Genomic DNA, 23228 nt, shown 5'->3' with positions numbered 1-23228 from the left:
AGCACAGAGCCCCGGGCTCAGGGTGGGGACAGGACCAGAGGCCCCAGAACCATGCCTGTGCCCACCCATCGGCCCCAAAACAGCTCGGGGTCTGCGCCCATCCCTCCCTGCTGAAGCTGCTGTGGTAGCCACCAGGTCCCATGCCCTCTTTCTGATCCCAAAAGCTCTTATTTTAGGAGCTGTTCGGGAATGTGCCGTGAGACCATGCAGAGGGGACTGGCCCCAGGTGTGCTGCCCAGCCCCAGGATGGGGGGAAGGCAAACACAGCCCTGCAGGGAGGCAGCTTCTGGCCTCTGGCTGCTGGGGAGAGGGCTGGAACAGGCAGCAAGTCGACCTTTAAACAGCATTTAAGGAGAAATCAATTTATGGGCAAGCAGGAGTACAAAATTGGCTGTCTGCTGGCCACCGCCACCTCCCACTGGCCAGTCTGGGTGCCACCTTGGCACGAGTTAAGCCAGGATATTTCCTGAGCACCTCATCAGCAAGCAAAGCACTCTCCCTTTGCAGCTGGCATAGTTTCCACCTCCAGGATTATGGCTGGAAGTTTCAGGATTGTCTGTGACCAGGAGCACAAACACGCACTCCTACAATGCTCAGGGTGGGATTCATCGAGCCCTACCAAAACCCACGGGACTGGTGTGCTGCTTGGACCTCTTGGGTATTGCAGGAGCCAGCCCCGATCCCCTCGGCACGAGTCACCTACCCAGAGGCATGATGGAGAGGTATTTGCCCCTGAACTTGCTGGCGATCGTGATTTCCTGCCATAACGTCCACCCTCGCTTGGAGAAGACGTGGTGGGCAGCCGCCGGCGGGTGGTGGCTCACCTGGAAGAGAGAAGAAAGAGCCCGTGAGGTGCCCGCCACCCTTTCTGTCTGACCATGATGTGCACGCCCCTGCGTTCAGAGACTGCACGCACCGGTGTCATCACAGCCTGAGTGCCCTGAGCAGCTGGATTACAACCGTGAGCAGAGCCAAAACTTCTCCATTAAACCCCACGGTCACCGGCGGGAGGAAATCCTATTTGGATAACTGGATTTCAGGCACGGGATTATCAACGCTTTGCTCAGCAGGTCGGCGGGCTGAGCAGCACCCGCTGCTCCCAAGGGAATGGAAGCAGTCAGAGCAGCGCGATCAGCGTCCGTCCGCCCGTCCACCCCATGATGCCAGCACATCCCGGGGCAGGGGTTGTAATTCAGGGCAGGTTATTTATTTGGGAGGTGAGGATGGAGACAAAGGGACGAAGAAGTGTGGTGAGAAGGAGGGTGAAGAAACAGGAAAAGAGATGACAAGCACGGGAGTGATGTCGGGGCGCTCTGGTGGTATCTGACAGGCAGCACTGGGCTTCATCATCGCAGCCCAAATTGGGGTAATAAACCAAACTTGCTAAACTGACTGTACAGAACACGATGATGAGATGTGCCTGTGGCTAAGGGGTGCATCGAGCATCCTGCTACCGCCGTGTTGGCACCCACCCGCTTCCTACCACAAGGCTGAGCAGGGCTGAAGTGGCACAAGGGGGAACAGAGACCCCCAATTCCCTCAGCTGTGCATAAAGCCAGTTTGGGAATTGGGCTGCGAGGCAGGAGGGGTGAATTAATGCTGGGATTGGCACCAGACAGAGCACAACGGGGAGGCACCCTCATAGCTGGCTGGAGCTTTGCATGAGCAAAGCACTGAGCAAGGAGCAGCCATTACCATGGAGTGGTTTTGCTTGCACCTACATGCCCTGGTAGGAGCTGATCGCAGACCCCAGTGTCTCCTCCTGCTGCTGCTCCGTGTCCAGATTAGCAGCAAAGCTCTTTCCCTGTACTATGCCCCTCTCAGGAGCTCTCTGAATGGCCTCGGCCAGACCAAAAAGGCTCCTGCCCCAGTATGAACGAAGAGCAGCATCTCCAAAGCCCTGCCAAAAGGGACTGAGCACCTGGAAGACGTGGCTTGCAAGCACAGCCCCACAAAAATCACTGACCCACAGCCCTCAGTGGGCACGCTCTGCTCAACGCTGCTGCAGGTCTTGGACCTACGTTGGCCTCTGCAGAGCGATGGAGGTTTGTGGCTTTGTTTGATGCTTCTGAGAGCTGAAAGATGTGATGGTTGCTCTGCTCCCGATACAGCACAGCCACCTCCTGGAGCCCCCACCAACACGATGTCCTGCCTGCAATGGTGATAAACGGCCCCGGCCATCCCCAGGAGGGGTGGGACGCACCAGCCAAGCATGCTACATAATTAAAGAGTCAATTTTCTTCACAGGTCTCAACCCATTAAACGCTCCAGGTTTTTAATTAAGACCTGCTGTTTGACCGATACGCGTCAGAGGCACTCTGTGGTTAGCACAAGAGGATGTCAGAGGCTCTCAGGTTGCTCCCAAGCTTTGAAACTAAAACTTTTCAGTGTAACAAGAAAGAAACAAGGAGGAGCTGTGCCTCAGGCTTCACTGATGTGTCTTCTCCCTGTCTGCTCAAGTGTTGAGCTGTTACACAGACCCCAGACCCAAGCAGGCTGCCATGAAACCTGCCATGGTGACAGATGCTCTTCTCCTTCCCTTTTTCCAACCCCAACTCCTGCTCTGCAATGCTGGGACGGCCACACAATGCTCCTGCAGATGGCTCAGGCTGTGTTTGCTGCCGCTTCTGCCAGTGCCAGGAGCAGCGTGCTGCCTGTCTCGGCCAGGAGGAAGGCTCAGCACCAGGAGCTGCTGGGAATCCTTTGGGGAAGGGGCTGCTTGGACTGGACACGAGCAGAGGCACGCAGCCCACACCTCACCTGCTCGCACAGGGAACGGAAACCAAACTCCTCCAGCCGGTCGAGCTCGTAGGTTTCCCCCAGCAGGGGGTTGAACGGCTTCGCCGTGCGGTGGACCGTCGTCGAGTAGGAAGACACGGAAAACGCGGCCACGAAACACATCTGCTCCGTGGAGCTCTCGCACTTGACGGCTTTGTCCAGCAGCTCGTGGTACTCCAGGTCCTCCGTCAGCCGCTGCAGCATGGAGAGCGGCTCGTTGAAGTTTACCTGCAGGGAGAGAGGAGGGAGGGCAGCAAAGGAGGACAGGGGCCGAGCTGGGCACTTCAACATCTGCCTTTCACCCCAGCACCGTGTCCTGCTCCCCAACAGCACCCCACGCTGTCGGCTGTCCCAGCACGGGGCTCACAGCACGGGACTGGATGTGCCAGGGTGCCCTGCTCGCACACTGCCTCTGCAGAGCCACGCAATTGTGAAATAAAGCAAGAGATTCATGCTGTAACGTGCTCCCTGAACCATGCCACGAGAGCCTGAAGGCTTTGAAGAGCCCAGCTGGGCTGAGCTAGGAACAGCCCAGCAGGGAGCTGGCAGCCCCGCAGGCTAACCAGACACCATCCCAGTTCATGCATGCTCCAAATCAGGCACCGATGTCTCCCAAAATGAGCCTCAGCAGTGCCCAGCTCCCTCCTGGCTAGAATCTACCAGGCCAGGAGCAAGAGGTGGCACAGAGGTAGAGGTGAGCATCCCTGAGCATCCTTCAGCCACCTCCATCACCTCTGGGCTGCAGCACAGTGACTGGGAGAGCCTCAAAAACCTGATTTAGGGGTATCCCTGCTTCTGGGGTATCCTGCTCCTGGGATTACAGCCCCACATCAGCACCCGCAGTGCTTTTATGAGCTGCAGGCAGTGACAGCCGTGATGCACTGCAGGGCAAAGGGCAGAGAGGCAGCTCTGTCCCAGGAGAGCCCCCAGTGCATTTATTTCCAGCCCCAAATCATCGCTTTGTCAACTGGAGAAGTGTGCAGTCACCAGGTTGGGCAGGATTCTCACTGCAAATGTCTTTAGGGAAAAAAAGAGAAAGAAAAAAAAAAAAAGCAGTTGGTTTTAGCAATCTATTTGTTCTGAAAAGAATTAGAAGCACGAAGGAAAAAAAAAGAAAGAACAGAAAGTGAGATGTTTTCTGTTGCATGAGTGGAAAGTGTTCTGCCTCAAAACCATCCAAAATTCACTTTTCACTTTCATTTCAGATCAAAAAACGTATTTTAGAATGAGCAGATGGTTGAAGGACGGGAGAACCACTTCTATAAGCCCAGTTACACATTCCGTGTTAAAGACAACAAACCTCAGGTCATTCCACTCGGGGATTTAGCCTGTAAACAAGGGGGATCTTAGAGCATCCGAGAAAGACAGAGGCACCCAGAAAGGGCAGCAGCGCATCCACAGAGAAGCAAATCGCTGCCAGCTCGGGGTAACTCTGAGAGCCACCGCTGGAGCAGGCAGCTCGAGGACAAAGCCAGCAGCTGCGGCCTCCCATGGGCACCGCTCAGGAAGCCACGAAGCCAAACCTGAGGGAGGAATGAAGATTAACCCTCTCTAAATGCAAAATCCCTACAGCTGCTTTGTTCCATTTCACTGCTGCGGATTTGTTCACTCGCAGGAAAAACAAAGGAACGAATGCGGAGTTTGCAGGGGGAGGTTTTCCAATCCATTGTGTCCCCAGGGAGGGAGAGGGGTCTCAGAAACGCTCCCGAAAGGCCAAGAATCGGTTGAAGTACACGGCAGGAGAAGCTCCTGCTGCAGCCACCACACGCCACGGAGCGCAGCACAGCGGGCTCACCAGTGGTTTGTTCTGGTTTATACTGGAACTGACCAGCTTTCCAAACAGCCTTTCCCCAGCTGACTGCTCTGCTCCCTCCTCGTCTTCCCATCAGCCTGTGAGCTCCCTCCTGTCGTTGCTTCCCCACGGCAGAGGGCAGGGATGCAGAGAGAGGGGCTAACAGCGAGCTGACACCGGGCTGAGCCGTTCCCTTCCCACTCGTGGCTCTGCTGAACACTTGCTGGGAAACCCACCCACCTTCCCCAGAAAGGGACGGAGGAGCTGCAGCCCTCCAGCAGGCTTTGGCTCTGCTCGGCAGCTCCCGGAATGGTTTGATGGGGAGGGGAGGTAGCTACCTCCTCTCTGTCGGCGCCGCAGCTGCTGGTATTCCACGTCCTGAACTGATTTCTGTGCCCATCACGCCTCTATCTGATATTGATGTTTTGGCAGAAATGCTAACGGACAGCACCGGACTGCGGATCTCAGCTGGACATGGCCCAAGGAAGAGACGAACCCGTCTTTTTCTCCGAGCGTGTCAGGTACTGTTCTGAGAAATAAGATCTATTCTCCCAAGCCTGCCAGGATTTCATGGGGTTTGGGGAAGCAGAGTACTTGCGGTGGCACCCATGCCGCTTACGGGGCTGGCCGAGACCTGCTGGCAAAGCAGCAGCCTGTCCAGGGCTGTTCTGTACAGGTTCCACCTCCTTCACTGCAAGGGAGCTCTTTGCACGGAAAATAAAGGTACTTTGAGTCCCTGGATGAAACACGCTGCTGGTACAGAACACAGAAGGGTACGCGGGGCTGCTCACCCAGCATCATGTCCCCAGACTCACAAAGGGGAAAGGGTGATCAGCAGCAAGGTCTCTCCTCCTGGCCCCTGGGTGAAATGCTTGAGCACACGGGGATTCAAGATGCCCCAGTTTTCTCCTTGCCTCTGCACTGGTTGGATTTGCAGAGGACATTCAGGCAATGTCTCTCTGCTCCAGCTTGCTCAGGGCACCACGTGGGCACTCCAGGGCTCTCCACAGCCAGTACAGGAAAAGGGATCAGTCCCAACCGGGTTCAAACAGACCCTAATGCAACAGCCATGATGTCGGAGCTATTTACCGCAAAGCAATTAGCAGCACAGCTCCATGCTGCTGAGGACAGACTCCTCCTGCCTGGCTGTTTGTGCTTTCTGGCTGTGCTGGCTCCCCATAGCAGTGGACAATTTCAAGAGCAACCAAACTGCAGCCAGGACGGGTGTGCCAGTTGGTGACATGCTCTCCAGCCTGCGCGGAGGCTGCTGTGCTGCCACAACCCCTGCAGCACCACCTGGAGCAATAATTTAAATTCTCTGCAGCAAACCAAACCTTCAGCTTGGCCCCTGCGTCGTGGCAGCAAGCTCTCGGGGCTCACTTACGGGCATGGGGATCTTGGACAGCTCCTTGCCGATGCAGTTCTTCATGATGCTCCAGAGGTTAAGGCTGTAGTTGGGTTTGTCGGGGATGCGGGTCCGCCTCCTTTTCTTCGGCAGGAGATCTTTGCAAGACTCATTGTAGCTGCTTTGATTTGAGCTTTCAAAGACCTGCAGAAGCAACGGATGCACAGGTCTAAGCCACGCTCACTCCTCCTCTCCCTGCGTTTCATATTTCATCTCCCACCCTGCCCAGCCAACTCACGCTGTCCTCCAGGTTCCAGTCCTCGGGGTGCCCCTCGCTGGCCCCGCTCAGGTTACTGCCCGAACGCCTGCAGGGAAAAAAAGGCCAAATGCTGAAGGTGAAAAAGGGCAGAGAAAGGGAGAGAGGAGCCAGGGCAGTGCTGCTCAGCCACCACCAGCATGGGCATCTCCCTCCACCACCCAGGGTGCTGCCAGGAAGGCAACGGGGTGATAGAGGCCAAATGTGGGCATCAGAGGGGGCTGAGAGATGTGCACACGTGGGTCACTCCCCCTCAGGAGGGGAGGCTGCTCTAAAGCCTAAGCACAACACCAGGCAAACTCCTGCCACATGCTCAGGGGGCTTCGCCATATCCCGGGGCAGGGGCTCGTACCTGTGGTGCTTGGGGTCTGCGGTTACAGTGATAAAAGCTGGTGCATCCTCCATGGCATCAAAATACTCCGTCTCTTCATCTTCGTCACTGGCCTCTCCTTTTGAGGACTGCACACTCCCTGTGGGCACAAAAGGTTTGAGATGCTCAGTTGCTGCCAGTCCCCTTTGGAACCCATCGAGCACAAGTGTCACCGCTGTCCCCAGTGTCCTCCTCCTGCTGTGTCCCCTCCAACACAGGCTTCTTTCACAGCTTATCTCACATCAGCCTCTATTCCCCTCCACAAGGAGAGGTTGTCGTGCTGGTTTCCAGCTCCTAAAACCAAGAATGTGCCCCCCAGCTTGCATCCTGCCCCTGGTCAAGGCACACAAGGCTCCCCTGCCAGGCTCAGGGCCACCTCCAAAGTGTCACCAGGCCGCCCAGCCAGCTCCTGCTCCAGCATCTGCCAGGAAATCCGGTTTGGGTTAAAACAGAAAAAAAAAAAAAAAAAAAAAGCCAAATGTTTCAGGTGTTGCTCAGACTTCCTGGCCTTTGCGTTTTCCAGCCACGCAGTTATAAACATTTCTCTTCCCTGCTGCTTGGGGAGAGGTCACCAGGAAGCCAGGAGCCACAGCCTGAGCCACACATACCCCACTCACCCCCCAAAAATTAAGTGCTGCTGAGGCTGTGTGCAGGGACCAGGACGGATGCCCCAGCCCCATGGGGCTGGGTTGTTTGTAGGGGATGGCACCTTCTTTCCCTGCACCATCCCTATGTCCTTCCAAAGGAACAGGACCACCCCAAACAGGGGTTGGGACCATCCCAAAGGGGGTTGGGATGGATTTGTGCCTTCCCCTACACCCCCCGGCACCACCTTCGCCCCTCCAGCAGCAGCTCACTTCTCCCTCGGGGCCATAAATCCTTTTAAAATAAGACAGGGCTCTGCTTGCAGCTCTTGGCTACCAGGCTGTAACTAACGTCTCCTGCAGGGAAGGAGATTTGGCACTACTAGCCAAAGCTGTTAGATTTTATTGCCCAGTAAATAACTTTTGCCAACAGTAGAGTCCCGGCTGGGACAGTACCACCCCACAGCAGTGACCTCGGTGGCCCTGGGGACCCCAGGTTTCCTCTGCAACAGCCTGAGATGCTCCCAAGGGTAAGGGAGGAGGCTGCCAAGCCAGCCTGAGATAGCAGAAGCAAGCCAAGCTCTGGGGGCACAGCCCTCTCCTGCAACCACATCCTGAGATTTGGGGAGATCCAAGTCCCCAAGCAAGGAGCCACGGGACAATTAGGGACAATTACGGGGCGACGGGCTCCGTAAAAGCAAACACAACGGGCACGCATCCTCCCCTTCCCAGTATTGTGGCTCTGCCCCATCCTGGCTCACCCTTGGCGGTGCCGGTGCTGCCCGCGCTGCCCGGGGCCCCGCGGCAGGCTCTCTCCAAGCTGTTGTGCTGCTTGGCTAGCTGCTCGATGGTCTCCTCCAGCCGGATCCTCTGCTCCCGCTCATACTGCAGCGCCCGCTGCCATTTTCGGCTGTGAGTCTCCGCTAAGTCCAGGAAATCGCGGCAAGCCTGGAGGGAAGGAAGGGAGACGTCAGCTGGGAGCTTGTCATGGGAAAAACATCATCCCTGCATCCTTGGGGCTGCAAACAGTCCGGCCCTGAGCATCCGAACCCAAACCCGAACCTCCTTGGAGATGGAGGCAATGCAGACGGGGTCCTTGGGGTCAGGGAGCTCTGGCTGAGCTTACATGGACAGGGATGTCCCCGGACCCCAAGCAGCCGCCTCCAACCCTACTCCTGCAGGCACGGAGAAGCCAGGCAGGGCGATGGGTGACAACTACAGAGCGGGGGACGCACACGCAGGGAGCCACAGCCCCTGCCCAAGGCCAAAAGCCCCACTGGCCCCACCACGTGCTCAGCACCGCGCAGGAGCTCCAAGCAATTCAATGACAAAGTGGGGAATTTTGAGGGTCTGCCTTTCAACCATCCACAAAGCCTCGGTTATTTACAACCTTTGCATCCACTCGGATTTCACAGGTTACTTATTCAGCTCTTTCGGGCTGGCAGATGGCACCTGAACGCCGAGTTACCTCCAAGCAACAGCAGGGCTTCAGCTCCCGTAACGTGGCCCCAGGTTTTACCAGGATCTGCCCAAGAAAAGCTCTGACTCTGCAGGTTTCCAGCAAACCTGCGGATGGGATTTGAGTCTCATCCAGGGAGAGAAGTTTGACAGCATCGGAAATGATGCAGCACGGAGCAGCAGCTTTCGTGCTCCAGGTGAAGCAGCCCAAAGCAGAGGGAACAAACGTCCCATGGCTATTTAGGAAGACGCAGGGGACAGGCACGTGTGCCAACATCCCAACAGCATCGAACCAGCTGGAGGGGATTTATAAAGCCTCAGGCAGAGCCACGCAGACCCACACGCACCCTAACTCCATAAATGTTACCCCGTGCAGGTCCCCTGCACCCCAGGCATGCTCCCACCCCATGTACCCCAGCCAGATGGGTTCGCTCTGGGTTTCCTCATCCCCATGTCTGAAGCCTCCAAGAAAATCCCTCTGCTCCCCTCCCTGCACCATCCCAAACCTCGCCGGCACCAGTGCAAACCAAGCCGTGCCCCGAGCTGGCAGGCTCGCCTCTTTTATTACGCTGATGCCTTGCGGTAAGAGGATGAAAGCAGAAGGGCAAGTAATCAGATAGTGGCCACGACCTTGCCAGCACAGAAAGCTCATTACCTGCTCGGAAGATCCCAGATCGTGGGCAGTGGGTAGGGAGGTGCCAGCTGGCCCCGCTCAGGGGCTAAGCCCTTTAAAACGATGCGCCAGGAGATCTCCAGGCATGATCCCGCTGCGACCCAACACCCACACCCCCAGCTGCAAGCTTAAGTTATTCCTTTGCTTTTACACCTTAGAGAGGTGCCAAAAGGCACCCGGAGCCCAAACTGCTCCGGCAGCCGCACCCCCGAGCCACTGACGGGTGCAGAGTCCGGGCAGGTCTCCCCAGGCTCCTCCTGCCTCTCTCTAGTCCCTAAATCAGCACTTTCAGGGGTCGTTTGTCACCATTTAGGCTGTCCAAACCTTCGGTGGCGACAAGCCAGCTGCTGTGGGGATGTGCAGGTGTTGTGTTAAGGCAGCAGCGCCGGCTGGAGCCCGGAGCAGCTCTGCCTCTCCCCAAGACAAAGAGCCACGAGCAGGGGGCACCACGAAGCAGTGCCTTGCCCTGCGATGCTCTCGAGGCTGCAGCAATCCCCAGCCACAGCAGCCACTGAGCACCACTCCCTGCTGCCAAAGGACGTGGCACAACCGATTTCTTTCCCGTGGTTAAAGCCACGGAGTGGGAGCTGCCCCACACACCAGGAAAGTGCCCCGGGACCCCGGGGGTGGGACACCCCGAAGGGACGCAGCGGCTCCAGGAGACAGCAGCCACGGCTGGGGTGAGCGCGAGAGGAGGGCAGAGGAGCAGAGAAGAGGAAAACGGGAGAGAAAGCAGCAGCCAGCAACTCTGTGAGGGTGAGGACAGAGGAAATGCAGCTGCTGGGAAGCACTGACGGGGTGCTGGGAGGATCTGCCCTCACCAAACGTGACCCTGAGGAGAGCACCAAGTGCCCGAGGTGGCACAGGCAGAGGAGCTGCGGGTGCAGCTCGACGCGCCCTGCTCGCAGGACATCAAGGCTGGGAGATGCTGCCCTGGTGGTGCCAGCCTGCCCCACGGAGCCATCCCACAGCCCCATCCGCACCAGCAGTGCCCTGTCCTTACCTGCCCTGTCCTTGCCCTACCTCAAACGGGTGATGGCAGCGCCGGTACCATGCGCTTCACCACTCACGGGCATCACATCGCTGCTTCCACGCCTGCTGGTGGCTGTCCCCTCTCCCACAGGGGTGACTTCACGGCGCTGTCACCGTGCGAGGAGGTGGCCGGGGAGCAGAGGGGCGGCCCTGGTCACCGATCTCCCCGTGGTGACAGTGCAGGGCAGCGAGCTGCCGCCTCGGAGCAGTCCTGGCACGGGTCAGGGTGAGCGCAGGGGACACGAACCCGAGGTGCCAGCATCCCGGGTCACGGCCCATTCATTTCGTTAATCCCTCCGAAGGTGCAGACAATCGCAGCCAGCGGGGCTTTCTCGGGAGCAACGCGGCGAAATCCAGCTTATAAAAACCCTGACGGAGCGGCGGCTAAATTTAGCTAGGGCTGAACCTGAGCTGGATTGTGAGCGAGACAGAGCTGCAAATCCACACGGTGCGGGGAGAGCAGCCCTTCCCACAGAAGTCAGCGGGCGAGAGGCCCCCGGGTGAAGGCACCGCATGGGAGAGCGCAGGAAGAGTTTGTAGGATGAAAGCAAACCAGAAGCAATTCCCCAACGGGGCAGAGGCACAAGATGTGCTTTAGCAGAGGGCGCAGGCGTCCTGTGGCTATCACAGCCATCTGCAGAGCTCGCCTGGGGCCGAGCACGTTGTGCCCCATATGCCCTGACACAGCGGCTGTGTTTCAGCACGCCGATGCCCAAACCTCCAGCAAGGCAGGGAGAGGCCAACAGAGGAGCTGCTGTTCCCATCCCACGCAGCACCACACTGCTGGGAGCCTGGTTTTAATCCTCCAGGTTACAGAGGGGCAAAGGGGGGCGTGGGAAGGGCCGCACCGTGCCCCCATCCTCGCTGCGAGCTTGGCGCGAAGCCCCAGCCCCAGCCTCCAACCTCGCAGCCCCGAGACCCGATCGCTTCTTGGCATCCTCACAGCACGGAGCCAGCACCCCCTGGGCTCCACGAGCGTGTCTGAAAATAACCAGGGAGGAAGCAGCCCTGCTGAAGGCCGGGCGAGGAGGACTGCCCCTTCCCAGTGCCACGGAAAGGGCAGCGGGCTCTTCCCTCCGCGGCTAGCACAAGGTTTGGCACTCCATCCTAACTCAGTGCTGGGCTGCAAATCCCCATAAAGGCACGCTGGAAAAGCGCCCTCCAGGCTCCTGCAGATCCCTGCGGAGGGAGGCAGGATGCCATCGAGACCCCCCCATGGAGCAGGGGGTGAATGCCGCCACTGTCAGGATGCTCCAGCACGGCTCACGTGCCTGTCACAGCACGCACACCAGATTTCACAGCTTGTTGCAGCCCAACGGGAGCATCGTTAACGTCCCGCAGAGGATTTCTGTAGCTGGAAGCCATCACCTGAGGTCACCCGCGTCCTGCTGGGGTGCCAGTGCCACACACCCGCAGGCACCTGGGACCTCAGCGGGTCAGCAGGAGAGACACAGAGCACGGAGACAAAGCATCGCTCGGGACACGCATCGCTCCATCGCCCGGGCGTGACGTGGGAGAAGGGAACTGCCAGCTGCACTCAATCATCTCCCTTTCAAAGGTGCATTGTGCAGCGAGGGCTGCTTCATTCATCGCAGGAAAGAGCATCTTGCTGCTCTGCACGCTTCTGGTGCTGCGTAGATAAGTGCTCCCTTCCTTCCTGGGCTCATCAAAACGCAGGGACACAGCTGCGCTGCTGCTGCTTACCAGAAAATATCCCAGGGGAAGGGCCATTTCTCATCCTCTTTTTAGCTCAGAACACATTACCATCACGTCAGCGCCCCAGTCGTGGGGCGCAGCATAAAATTCAGCACTCGGCGTTGCGAGCAGGGAGATGTGCACAGCGTTAGCACAGGTTAATTTGCCTTCCCCCCCTCTCTCCCTCAAACACTGAGCACAAAGCAAAAGGGAAAAAAAGCAAGGACAGAGCCGGCCTGAATCCCAAATCGGCTCGCACAAGCAGCCGGAAGGCACCCAGACAGGGTGGACACGGTGTCAAGTGCCCCCAGCCAGGCCCACGGAGCAGCAGCACAGCAGCAGCGCAGGGGGACATCCAGGGGACACAAATGGCTGAAACAACAGCAAATCCCCCCAGAGCCCTTGGAGTGACCCTCAACGACCCTCCCAGCTGCCCGAGGAGGGCACAGGCACGCCGAGAGCTGATTCTCCCCCGGGAAGGGCTGGCAGCAAGAGGAGAGCCTGAAAGGTGCTGGGCTGAGCCCCTCCAGCTCACGGCACCATGCAATTAAGGAGGCACGGGAAAACTCATTAATGCCCCAAAAGGGCCGCAGGGAGAGACATGAGAGCAGCCAGAGCTGGTCCAGCCCTGCAGCACGCACAGCACCGCGCCAACGGCGGCGTCTCCGCCAGAACCCAGCGCTCACCCGACGTGCCCCCAGAACGCTGCTGGTCCTGCAGGAGGACCCCCAGCAGGTCCCTGCCAGCACCCGCATCCCACAGCAGCTCGGATGAAGTTCAAGGCAACCGAGGCTCTCGACTGGCAGGCGCAAGGACTGCTGATTTGGCCCCAATAAAGCGGAAGGGCTGCTCTTCAGGTGAACAGCAGCATTCACCCCGCACCCCCTCCGCTAAGCCCCCTCTGAAGCCCCTCAAACCAACCTCAGCCCAGGTCCAAGCAGCTGGGGCCGGCCCTGGCTCCACGGCTGGCTCCTGTCTGCAGCCCCGGCCGTGTAATCCAGCCCTCACCGCCCAGAGGATTAGCGTGGAGCCGGTGGCAAATCCCTGGGTGCAGCTGCGTTAACGGAGGCTCCTGCGATCCCTCGGGCACGCAGGCTGCTGAGCCCATCACCGCCGCGTCCTCGGCGGGACAGGAGCCCTGCGGTTTGCTTTCCAAAGCCCTGCTCTCTGGCAGAAAAACAAGGAAGGCATTTGCGCAATGCTTTGGCCCCGAACCGAGCCAGGCAGCACCGCAGCCCCGCCGGCCGTGCCAGGGCCACGCGGTGTCGGGCAGGAAGGTGCACGGGGAGCTGAGACCCCGCAGAGCCGGGCTGCCACGAAGGGCTCCCTTGTAGGGCTTTGCTGCTCTCCTTTGGGAACACTCACATCCTCGGTTTTCCTTCCAGAGGCTCTCACTGCTCAGCAGCCAGATCCCTCCAGCTGCACGCTGCGGTCGCTTCCTTCCTCTCTGGTACCCGCACCACCAAACCCAGAGTGGGGACCCGGCCCCCAGAGCAGGAACCTGCTCCCCAGCTCTGTCCAGCCTCAGCCAAAGGGCCCAGAAAGGCCAGATCCCATCCCAGACTTCATCCCCTGGGCTTGCCCTGCCCTCCGAGCAGCCCCAAATGCCTTCATGGTTAAACAGAACCAGGCTGGTGAATTGTCACGCTGCTGCTTCAGCCCAGAGGGAAGGGGTACCTGTGCCAACCCTCAGCACACACAGGGATCTGACCCCAGCCTCAGCACGCTTTGACAGCTCCGTCCTGCAAAGAGGGTGTGCACAGACAGATCTAACAGGCTCCTGCCTGTTGCTGGCTGCTGCTTTTCTCCAACAGAGAGAACTCCAGACTGGAAGGACGCCGGTCCCCACCACCCAGTGAACGGCCAGGGTGGCAGCAAGCAGCTGCCACTGCCCACGGGCAGCTCCAGCCCCAGGCCCTGGAGGCCCCATTTCATTTCATCCCTTGGTTTCGGCCCCATGCCACGTGTGTGCGCCCACACCCGGCTCTCCTTGCAGTAGTTTTAAAACTGCATTCTCACGGATAAAGATAACTGATTGAATAGAGAAGAAATTTAAGAAGACGTAAGCAGTCTTGTGGGAAAGACTGCTTAGCTTCTGGTAGGAGAGTGAGCTTGCAGTTGTGATGCTGAAGGAAAACTGCACGAGGCCACAAGGAGCAGCCCTGGGGGCCAGCAGCTTGCCCAGCAGCAGCTTCCCTCCCTTGTCGCACTTGTCTCCAGCCAGATCTGCCTGGCTGGGTGGTCCTGCAGCAATGTGGGGCATTTCTGACGGGGTAAGGCCGGTCTCTGAGGTGCTCAGACAGCAGAAATCAGCCCCTGTCACCCACCAGCTGCCTGGGCAGAAACGCTCAGAGCTCTCCTTCTCTGAAGCTGCAGGAGAGGAGTTATCGCAGAGCTGAAAAAAACAGGAGCTGCAAGAGACGTGAGGTCAGATGGACACGGCAAGGAGGAAGAGGAGGTGGAGGAGAGGCGCGAAGCCCCACGCCATGGTGAGGACAAAGCCACCTGCAGGAGCAGCAGCTCCAAGAGCACCGCCTGAAAGCCCCAGACTCGGAATTTATACCAAGTCCCATGGCCACGTGCAAGGTCTGAGGGTGAAATAAGAGGGCAGGAGGCTTCAGCGACCCCAGGGAACATGGGTCACAGCGCCAAGCCCAGCCGGAGGGTCGCCACACGAGCAGCCCCCCCAGTGACTTGTTCATCAGCATCCACAGCGACACAGACCCCTCGCCGCTGCCTCCTCGTCTGCCCGGGATTAGGGCCGGGTTAGGGATTTAATCGCAAAGCCACGGGCTTTCTGGGTCACTGACGTGGTTTTCGATGCGCTGATTAGAGCAGACGGAGCGGCGCAGCACGGATAATTAATTAACCGGGCTCCTCCTGCACCTTCACCGCCGCGACAGGCCCAGGTGGGAGCAGCTTAGGTTTTAGGTTCGGGTTTTAGGCAGGAGGGTGATTTTTGCCCATAAGGAAGCAGCCCCAGGAGCAAGGATGGCAACGTGCTCGCTGCTGCACCTGTGTTAGCACCAGTTCTGTAGGGATGTGCAGCTCCTCCAGCCCCACGGGTGCCCAGAAAGCTGCTCTGGGAGGGCAGAGAGGAGGTGGGATCCATCCTCCTGTCGTGCCTGCGATGAATTAGGGGATCCCAAGGGGCAGCAGGGTCCCAGCACGCTGCCCTCATCCTCGGAGCCACCCAGGGCAGCCCAGGAGGCAGGGAAAGGAAGGAAGCGAGCACGGATGTGCTGGTGTGGAGGTACCTGCTGTGTAGCAGCACAGGCAGGGGTTAAGCACGAGGCTGGAGGCTGCTGGGCTGAGCCCAGCGCCGCTCAGAGCACGTGCCCCACATCAGTGTTTTAATGCTGAGGCAGTTTTAGGAGCAGAGATTAATCACACCACCATCCCCGCGGGGCCACAGGAGGCTCACGGCACTGCAACAGCCGTGAATTTGGGCAGGGCTGGCACCGGAGCACAGAGCAGCTCTGGGGAAGCGCATCCTTCGTGGGGTCACGGAGAGGGTGGCAGCACTCCGGGTGGCTTTGCTGCTGTGGGAAGGGGAAATCCGTGCTGGGGATCAGCCTGGAGCCTCTTGTAGGGACAGCGGCGAAGTCCTTTGGGTCCCCGTGTCCCCCTGCCCCACACAAATCTCGTCCCCAAACCCAAAACCTCAGCATCTCGCAGCCAGCACCACACCCTCGCCCTCCTCACACGGGCTGTGCCTGCATGGCTGAGCCTTCCTCCCTCTGCCCTCCTCCTCCTCCTCCTGCTGCCAGGCTGCTCCCCAGCCTCGAGGTATGCCACCAATCCCACAGTGACACGCAGCCCGGCCGAGCCCCGCCGCTCCCTGTGCTCGCACCAGCCCTAAAAAAGCACAAAGGAGAAGGAGGAGAGCGGGTGTCGCACGCTTCCACGTGGCTCAGCCGCCTCGGAGCTCTGCCGGAGCCAAACCCACTCCCTTTCAAAGCCTCTTTCCAGCAGCACCCACAGCATTTCGAGCTCCCCGAGTCGCTTCCTCACCGCGTGCACAGGGCCCCCGCCCGCTGCCGAATCCCGAGCCGGGAGCTTTCCGCGCCGCTCGGCATCGCGTCCACGCCGCTCAGCACCGGGCTCTTTGTCTCTGCTCCTCCAATTACCCCCCTTTCGTTTGTTTCCTCTTATTTTGACGTACCTCCCACTCCTCCCCCACGGCAGATCGCTTTTCTGCGGCTCCGCGTTGCTGTCGCTCCTCCAGCTCCAGGCACATCGGCTGGGCCGAGCTCTCCCACGTGTCTCGCCCGGTGCGTTATTACGCAAGGCTTCAAAAAGAAGGACGGAGAGGAGCGAACGGGCAGCTGCCAGAGGTTTTTGATTTGGGAGATTTTGGGGGCTGTCCCGCTGCCTTTCCAATCTGCTCCCCCCTGCCCAAACCTCCCCCCGCTATCCCTCGCGCAGGAGCCCAGGGGACGACCTCCCAAGGAGAAGGGGGGGCTGCAGAGGGCACCCAGACCCCCAGCACGGCGCGGTTGCAGCGCGGAGGTCACCTTTTACCAGCAGAGCTGCTGTATTTACATATGTATTTACTTATTTCTACTCGCCTGCTGCTGCCCCCCGCGGCGCGGGGACATTTACATAATCCCATCGTACGCGGCCGGGTGGAAACGGGACCGGGACACACGCCCGGCCGGCCCCATCCCATACCCAATCCCAAATCAGAGACAGACCCCACGGAGACATTCATACACCGAAAGCAGCTCGCGTGGTCCTGAGGAGCCTGCCAGGACCCACGTGGGCACGCAGAGAGCATCCTCCCTGCTACAGCCAGGAGATGGCTTGGTCCCAGGTGCTTTTCCACAGCGAGGTTTAATTTCCATCTGGAAGGTTTCGGTGGCTCTGCAGTGCTCAGAGCCACCCCTGTCCCAGGAGAGGTTGTAGCAGGGGCTGACAGCCCGGAGGGCATCAGCCCGTGCCAACAGGGTAAATGGAGGTGCAGAAATGCTCCTGGGGTGTCAGCTCTCCCCACCTGTCCCGGGGTCCCAGCTGCATGGGGTTGGGCTCTGCTCCTGGCCCTGTCCCCTCTCCGCAGAACAAGGGGCTCAGCAGGAAGCAGGGAGAGCTGCGAGCACCCCCAAAGGCTGCCACCCACTCCCGTCCTGCTTCTTCCCCGTTACAGCCTCTTCCCTTCTGGCATCTCCCCCAGTGGCTCAGCGAACACAGAAAAGGACACTGTTAGAACATACCCCAGACACCCAGCAGCACCACAGCCCCTCTTACTCCATGTTTTGGACTCACCAACCCACGCCGAGGCAGCAGGTATCACCCCGCTCGCCCCTTCCCCAGGGGCTGCGCAAAGCCCCCTCCCCAGCTGCTCCTGCACCCCCTCGCCCTCCTGCTGGCACACCGAAACTCGGAGGAACTCAGGGCAGCAGCAGCAGCAGTGCTCCATGGGGACCCCAGCTCGGGAAAGCCTCTCCCCAGCGAGCGCCCGGTGTGCAGCCGCCGGGCTGATGATTCCTCTGAGCACACACAGAGTGACACGCGGCCTCCTTTCCGCTCATCAGGGCTGGGACAGCGCCGCTCCCTCGGCGATTCCCTGAGCTCTGCCTTCGTACGTTGTTCCGTGCCTGTCAGGCTTCGATTTCCTTTTTCCCTTTCAATATTTTATGGCCTTTTGCTCTCTCCTCCCCTCCCCAGGGAAGCCGGCGCTCCCGGGAGGAGCTGCTTCGCTCCAACAGCCCCACGAGCCCCACGTCCCACCAGAAGCTGTCCAAAAGCAAGTGGGAAGCCCGGCGGCGCTGCGCAGGGCCGGGAGCAGCTCCAGCAGGAGGCTGGGGGCACCACGCAGCCCGTGACCACCACTTAAACCCCTGGGTCGTGCAAAGCGAGGAGCACAGCTTCACCCACAGCAGCGACAGCACAAGCGGCAGGGGGACGTGGCTCTGAACCTGCAGCAGGCTCTGAATCGCCGTGCCAGCCTGCAAGCTGCGGCCAGCGGTGGCCAAAAAGCCCCCAGCACCCCAAAACCTCTGCTTTGCCGCGCTCTGGGGGCAGTTTGGAGGGGTTCGGCACCCGTGCAAGAGGGGAAGGGCAAAAGAAGAAGAGGAGGAGGAGAAAAGCCTCGCCCTGCCCGCTCGCGAACTGCGGCAGCACTCACGTTGACATAGCATTGGAGGTGATGCGGAAGAGCGTGGCTCGCTCGTTCACCGCCTTGATCTTCTCGCCGCTCTCGGCCGGCAGCTTCAGGTTCTCCAGCTCGCTGAGCGAGCGCTGCAGGGCGGCCCCGTGCTTGGCGATCAGGTCATTGCATGTGCTCAGGTCCCTCCAGCTTGCTCGAGAGGGTTTTCAGCGTGCCGTGCAGCTCGCTCTTGTCTGACTGCGAGGCGGGCTCCTCGTCGCCCGAGTCATCTGCAAAGGGAGGGATGGAGAAAGAAAGAAAAAAAAAAAAAAAAAACAGTTTCCATGGTTACCCCCGGACTGTACCAGCGGGCAGGGGGACCTCCTGCCTCCTGCTGCCTCCTCCACGCAGGCAGGGATGCGTCGGGGCAGAGGGAAGGGCACGAGCCCGGTCCTGACCCCCTGTTCGGCCACCCCGCTGGCATCCCTCTGTACTGGGATGCGGAGCCCAGCACCGACAGCAACCTGGGACAGCACCCCAAGGTGCCAGGAGGGCTCCTGCTGCTGCCACCGGGACTCTCAGGGCTGCTAAGGCTGAGGGATGGGGGTGACACCAGGGGAGGCGGCCCCTCTCCTTGTACACGTCTCCAAGTGGAGCCGCTGGCGCTGCCAGGAGCGCGCTGTGCCAGGGAAATCCGTTTCACCCAAGGGACTGGTCCTAAAAACTGCCTCTACCCCAAACCTTCCCCCCTGCGGCGGGCAGAAAGCCGTGATCAGCACCCGTCAGGTACCACGGGGATGGTTACAGCTGCAACTCCAGAAAACCAACTTCAACAGAGCCAGCAGCAAAACTGAAGCCATCAGGAAGGAAAAGTAACCAAATCCCCCCTGGGGGCTGCTTTTCCATTTCCCAAACTTTTCCATCACGGACACCAGGCAGCTGCCACAAAACACCGTTACTTCTGCGTGGCTCCAGGGGAAGAACCCGATCTGGGATTCTCCTGTTTGCAGACACAAGCGATACTTCCAAAGGCAACCTCAGCTATTCACAAAAACTGCCAAAACTGCACTGTAGGAGCGCCGAGCAGCAGGAAGCATCTTTCTGCCTGTCCCCAGGCAGCATTTAACCCCCAAATCCTTCCCATCCCCATTTTCTCTCCGCTGCACAGAATCAGACAGATCCTGGGTCCGATCGTGCCGCCTGTGGTGCTGCTCCTTGTGCTCAGCCAGGGACCCCTCAGCCACGGCTGGCCTCGAGGAATCTTCCTCCCCTTCCCTCTTACACAGCACCTGGGAGCGCCTGAGCTCAGAGAGACCCAGCTCGAACCCTGTAAGTCACAGTAAAATACAAACATCGCTCACCAGCAACATAATTTGCTGTAATTAACTGAAATCAGCGCACGGGAAGAAGGAAACACGGAGGCACGGTTACGATTAAATCAGAGCGAGCTAAAGGACAAAAATTTGTGCAGAGCCCCCAGACCACCTCCGGCACTCACTGGAGTGGTCACTGGGACCCCCCAAAGCCCTGTGAGACCCCAGCCCAGCGGGGTACCGGCTGGTACCCAAAAGCAGTAGGGTCAGGCAAAGCCAGCCACTTCCCAGCTGGTTTCTTGGTGCCACCAGGAAAAGTTTTGGGGACAGGGTTGGACCCTGTGCTGGCATCAGCCCCTTCTCAGCCATCGCTTCCCACCTGGGGGAGGACAGCCCCAGGTTTGCTGAAGTACGTGGTGAGACACCCCGGGGATCAGGAAACACCCATGGAGACAGAGACTGTTAGGGTCTCCTCATCTGAGGACAAAAACTGCCCCAAACCCACAGCAGCAGGCAGGGATGCGCACGCTGCCCGCCCAGCAACCTCACCCCACGGGGGGCTTCCCAATTTCAGCAACCCGGGCTCACAAACACCCTCAGGAGCAGCAGAAAGTGACAGCCCCGGGTGCCGGGGAGCTCGGAGCGCAGGTGGGGCGATGGCAGCAGCCCTGCGCCTTCACCACCGCATGGCCAAGACCCCAAATTCACAGCCCACCTGCCCCAGGACCACACGCAGCTTTCGTTTTGCTGCCCGTGCTTCCTTCGTGCACTACAAAGGGCCCCCTACAACCCTTTCGTTCCCTCTTCCGTACTTTGTTTTGGCTTGTGACCGAACTTAAAGGAAATCTGTTTTGCTTTTCATTTGTAGGGCACTGGCATGAACCAGTTGCTATAGGAACAGCCAGCCTCGCTGCAAGCTCGGAGGATTATTTTTGGAGCCCTGATGCTATTTAAGCTGCGTAAAATGGATCAGCAGCCGGCGGCCGTAAGCCTCCTCGGGCTGTTTCTCAGCCCAGCAGCCCCGGAGAGCAACACCAGCCCTCGGCACCTGCAGCACCAGCTCACAAAGAGCCCGGTAAAGCTCCCTTTACATCCCTATTTTCTGCCCCCTGAGCTTCCCTCAGCTCAATACCGCTTGCTGTTTCCCCAGTGCTGGTGGAAAGCTGCACGTGGGCTGGAAGGAGAGGAATTTCTCTGTGCTGCAGCCTTCCAGGGACACCGGTGACACTGGAGGTGGCAGGGGAGTGGCCGGGGACCCCGCCACATCGTGCTGGCCACGACAGCAACCCAAGGTGCTGCTGCTCACAGCCAGGGTATTTCGGTGCTCCCACGGATGCATGGAGCCAGGAGAGAATGGATCTCCTGGTCCTCTTCTCCTTTTGGGACCTGGATATCCTCACTTCCAGACCAGCCTCTGCTTCCTGCATCGCCTTTACCTTCTCAGGGAATCCCACCGGGCTCTCTGCTGGTCGGTGAGCTGCCACGGGAAAGGAGGTGTGGGATGGAGCAGGACGGGTGCTCCTGCTCCAACACCAGCTGCCCACAGCCCGAAAGCAAACAGCGTCGGAAAACATGGTCAGAATAGAGCTGTGAGCAGCCGAGCCACTGAGGCAGTGTCCCCAGGCACGCAGCCCCCTTCTTACCAGCCGGGTGCCCCCAGAAACTTGACAGCACAAGTGACCACGCTGACACATGAAGGATGCTAAAATAGCAAATGCACTGCTCCTGCGTGGCTTGGAGAGGGGCTCCGGCACATTGGCTGCTGCCAACACCACCAAAATGTTGAGGTGGAGGCTTCAAACTTTGCAACGGATTACAAAGTAAGCCTGGAGTGAATGGTGTAATGGTGTCGGTGGTTTTAATGAATGCTGCAGGGCTAACGAGCTGCTCGAAGCAATAACAAGGAGGAAAGCTCAGTGCTCTCCTAGGCAGGGCGTTAGGGGCACTTCTCCCACCTCATTTTGGGGCTCTGACCACCAGCACCTTCACCCAGCCCCGGCAGCAAGCACCCAGGGAGATGTTGGTTGCCAAATCACCACCAGCCACAGCACCTGATCCCCTCTGCCTGGGGGTGACCCCGAGAACCACAGCCCCCGTCCCCCTGTCCCTCACCTTCCTCCTGCCCAGCCCATGCTGCAGGAGCCGCGCTGTTCTCTGGGGCTGGAGAGGTTTGGTTTGGCTTCCTTAAAGCAAGCTTTTATGTTGAGCTTGGTGGGATTTTATGTTTATTTTGACTTTTTTCCTTTCCACGTCTCCTGGGTTTGGGGAGGGCACAAAGAAATACGATGGGGGATGATGCTGCAAAGCTCAGTGTGAAGCGAGCAATTTTCCAGACCCGGACTTCTGTTTTGCAGCTCTACCCCTTGTGCAGTTGCTCCTGACTTTTCCCATACCTGTCAAGGCGCTTTGGAGGTAAACGCAGAAGAAATCCTAAGGTGTTTCAATAGGAGCATCTCTGAGAAATCCCACGCCATTTGATAGGAGCCTCTTCTCCTCCCCAGGCAGTACAGAGAAGGTCCATGAGGGCAGGCGAGCACCAAAGCCAACCTTGGCGGAGGTGATGACAGGCAAAAAAAGCACCGTGGAAATCACACTCACTGCACCAGGAGGCTCTGTCTGTCCCTCTGGTCCTCCTAAAACTGCTCTCCCTGCTGCCACCACCCCGGTGCAGAACTGGGAGCCTTCCCCATCAGGGATTATCGCAGTGCTGATCCCCGGCCACTCCTCTGGAGCAATTCTGGAGCAATTTCCACGTTGGCTCCAAAAAACTCATCTGCTTTCCTCACTTTTAATAGCTATGAATATTAAATGCAAACTGGCATCTATATTTAATAGTCTGGCCTGGCTGCCAAGAGCGGGATGAACTTTTACAGCACCCACAGAAGCGGGCCCAGGCAGTGCTTTTTTGGGGTGGAAAGAATTATGCTGGAAATTAATCATCAAAATAGCCGAGCAAATCACCAGTCATAAATCCTTCCAAATTTGGGTGATCGCTTGGCAATTATCACCAACCTGGCAGGGAGATTTCTTCTATTGCTAATGCAAATGGAAAGCTGTTCGAGCCAACGGATGCCTAAAAATAGCAAATATTGGCTCGTTGGGACAAGCTGCGACATTTCCTCAAGTCATTTGGTGGGAGCAGGTGGTGGGAGCGAGCCGAGGGCAGCACCAGAGCCCACCACAGGGCTCTGCAGAACAGACCCAGAGCTCGAAGACCTTAAAAAAGTCCCACCAGACCCGTCTGAAATCCATAAGGATTGTGGACAGAACCGAAATGCTCAAGTTTTGAAGAAATTCAAGCCTGAGGATTTGAGAGAGCCGGTGTAAGCTGGCCCAAGGTTGGAGCAGAGAGCTCCAGAGGTGCCCTCCGACCTCCGTGGGAGGCCAAACTCCATCACTTCTAACAATCGCTTTTGGTTAACCATCAGACATAGCACACGGTTGTAATAAAAAGGAGAATCTAACATACAAAGGAAGAGATATATTTACGTATTCGTATCTGGTTAAAAATGCATTGAAAATGAGTATGTAAAATAGGCTAGACACCAACACAATAAAAAAAAATGGCTTAAAAAATTTTGGAGCCTTTCTCGGGATGACAGCTTGGCCAAGAGAGCAATCTGCCACCATGCTATGTTGAAATAAAGAAGGAAAGCAAATTCTTCTGTTCTGATTTTTAAAAAATATATTATTTCTCTTGATTTCTGCAACTGTGATTTTGTCAGTCACAGAGTCATAGAATCATTAAGGTTGGAAAAGCCCTCCAGGATCATCTGGTCCAACC

The 23228-nt window shown here is 58.4% G+C and overlaps 1 protein-coding gene across 1 annotated transcript in view; it reads right to left on the bottom strand.

Annotated features, from left to right (window-relative positions):
- The window catches only part of OSBP2 (oxysterol binding protein 2), a 75016-nt gene that overhangs the window by 4623 nt on the left and 47165 nt on the right, over positions 1 to 23228 (bottom strand). The window contains 9 exon segments of the mRNA XM_084297227.1: positions 704 to 824; positions 2761 to 3006; positions 5955 to 6119; positions 6214 to 6280; positions 6584 to 6701; positions 7947 to 8133; positions 18171 to 18175; positions 18178 to 18334; positions 18336 to 18421. Of these exon segments, the coding sequence (XP_084153353.1) occupies positions 704 to 824; positions 2761 to 3006; positions 5955 to 6119; positions 6214 to 6280; positions 6584 to 6701; positions 7947 to 8133; positions 18171 to 18175; positions 18178 to 18334; positions 18336 to 18421 (1152 nt within the window).

This window comes from Netta rufina, assembly GCF_964035555.1.
Source record: "Netta rufina genome assembly, chromosome: 17".
In the NCBI taxonomy this organism is placed as follows: Eukaryota; Metazoa; Chordata; class Aves; order Anseriformes; family Anatidae; genus Netta; species Netta rufina.
This window is presented reverse-complemented; position numbering and strand designations above follow the sequence as displayed.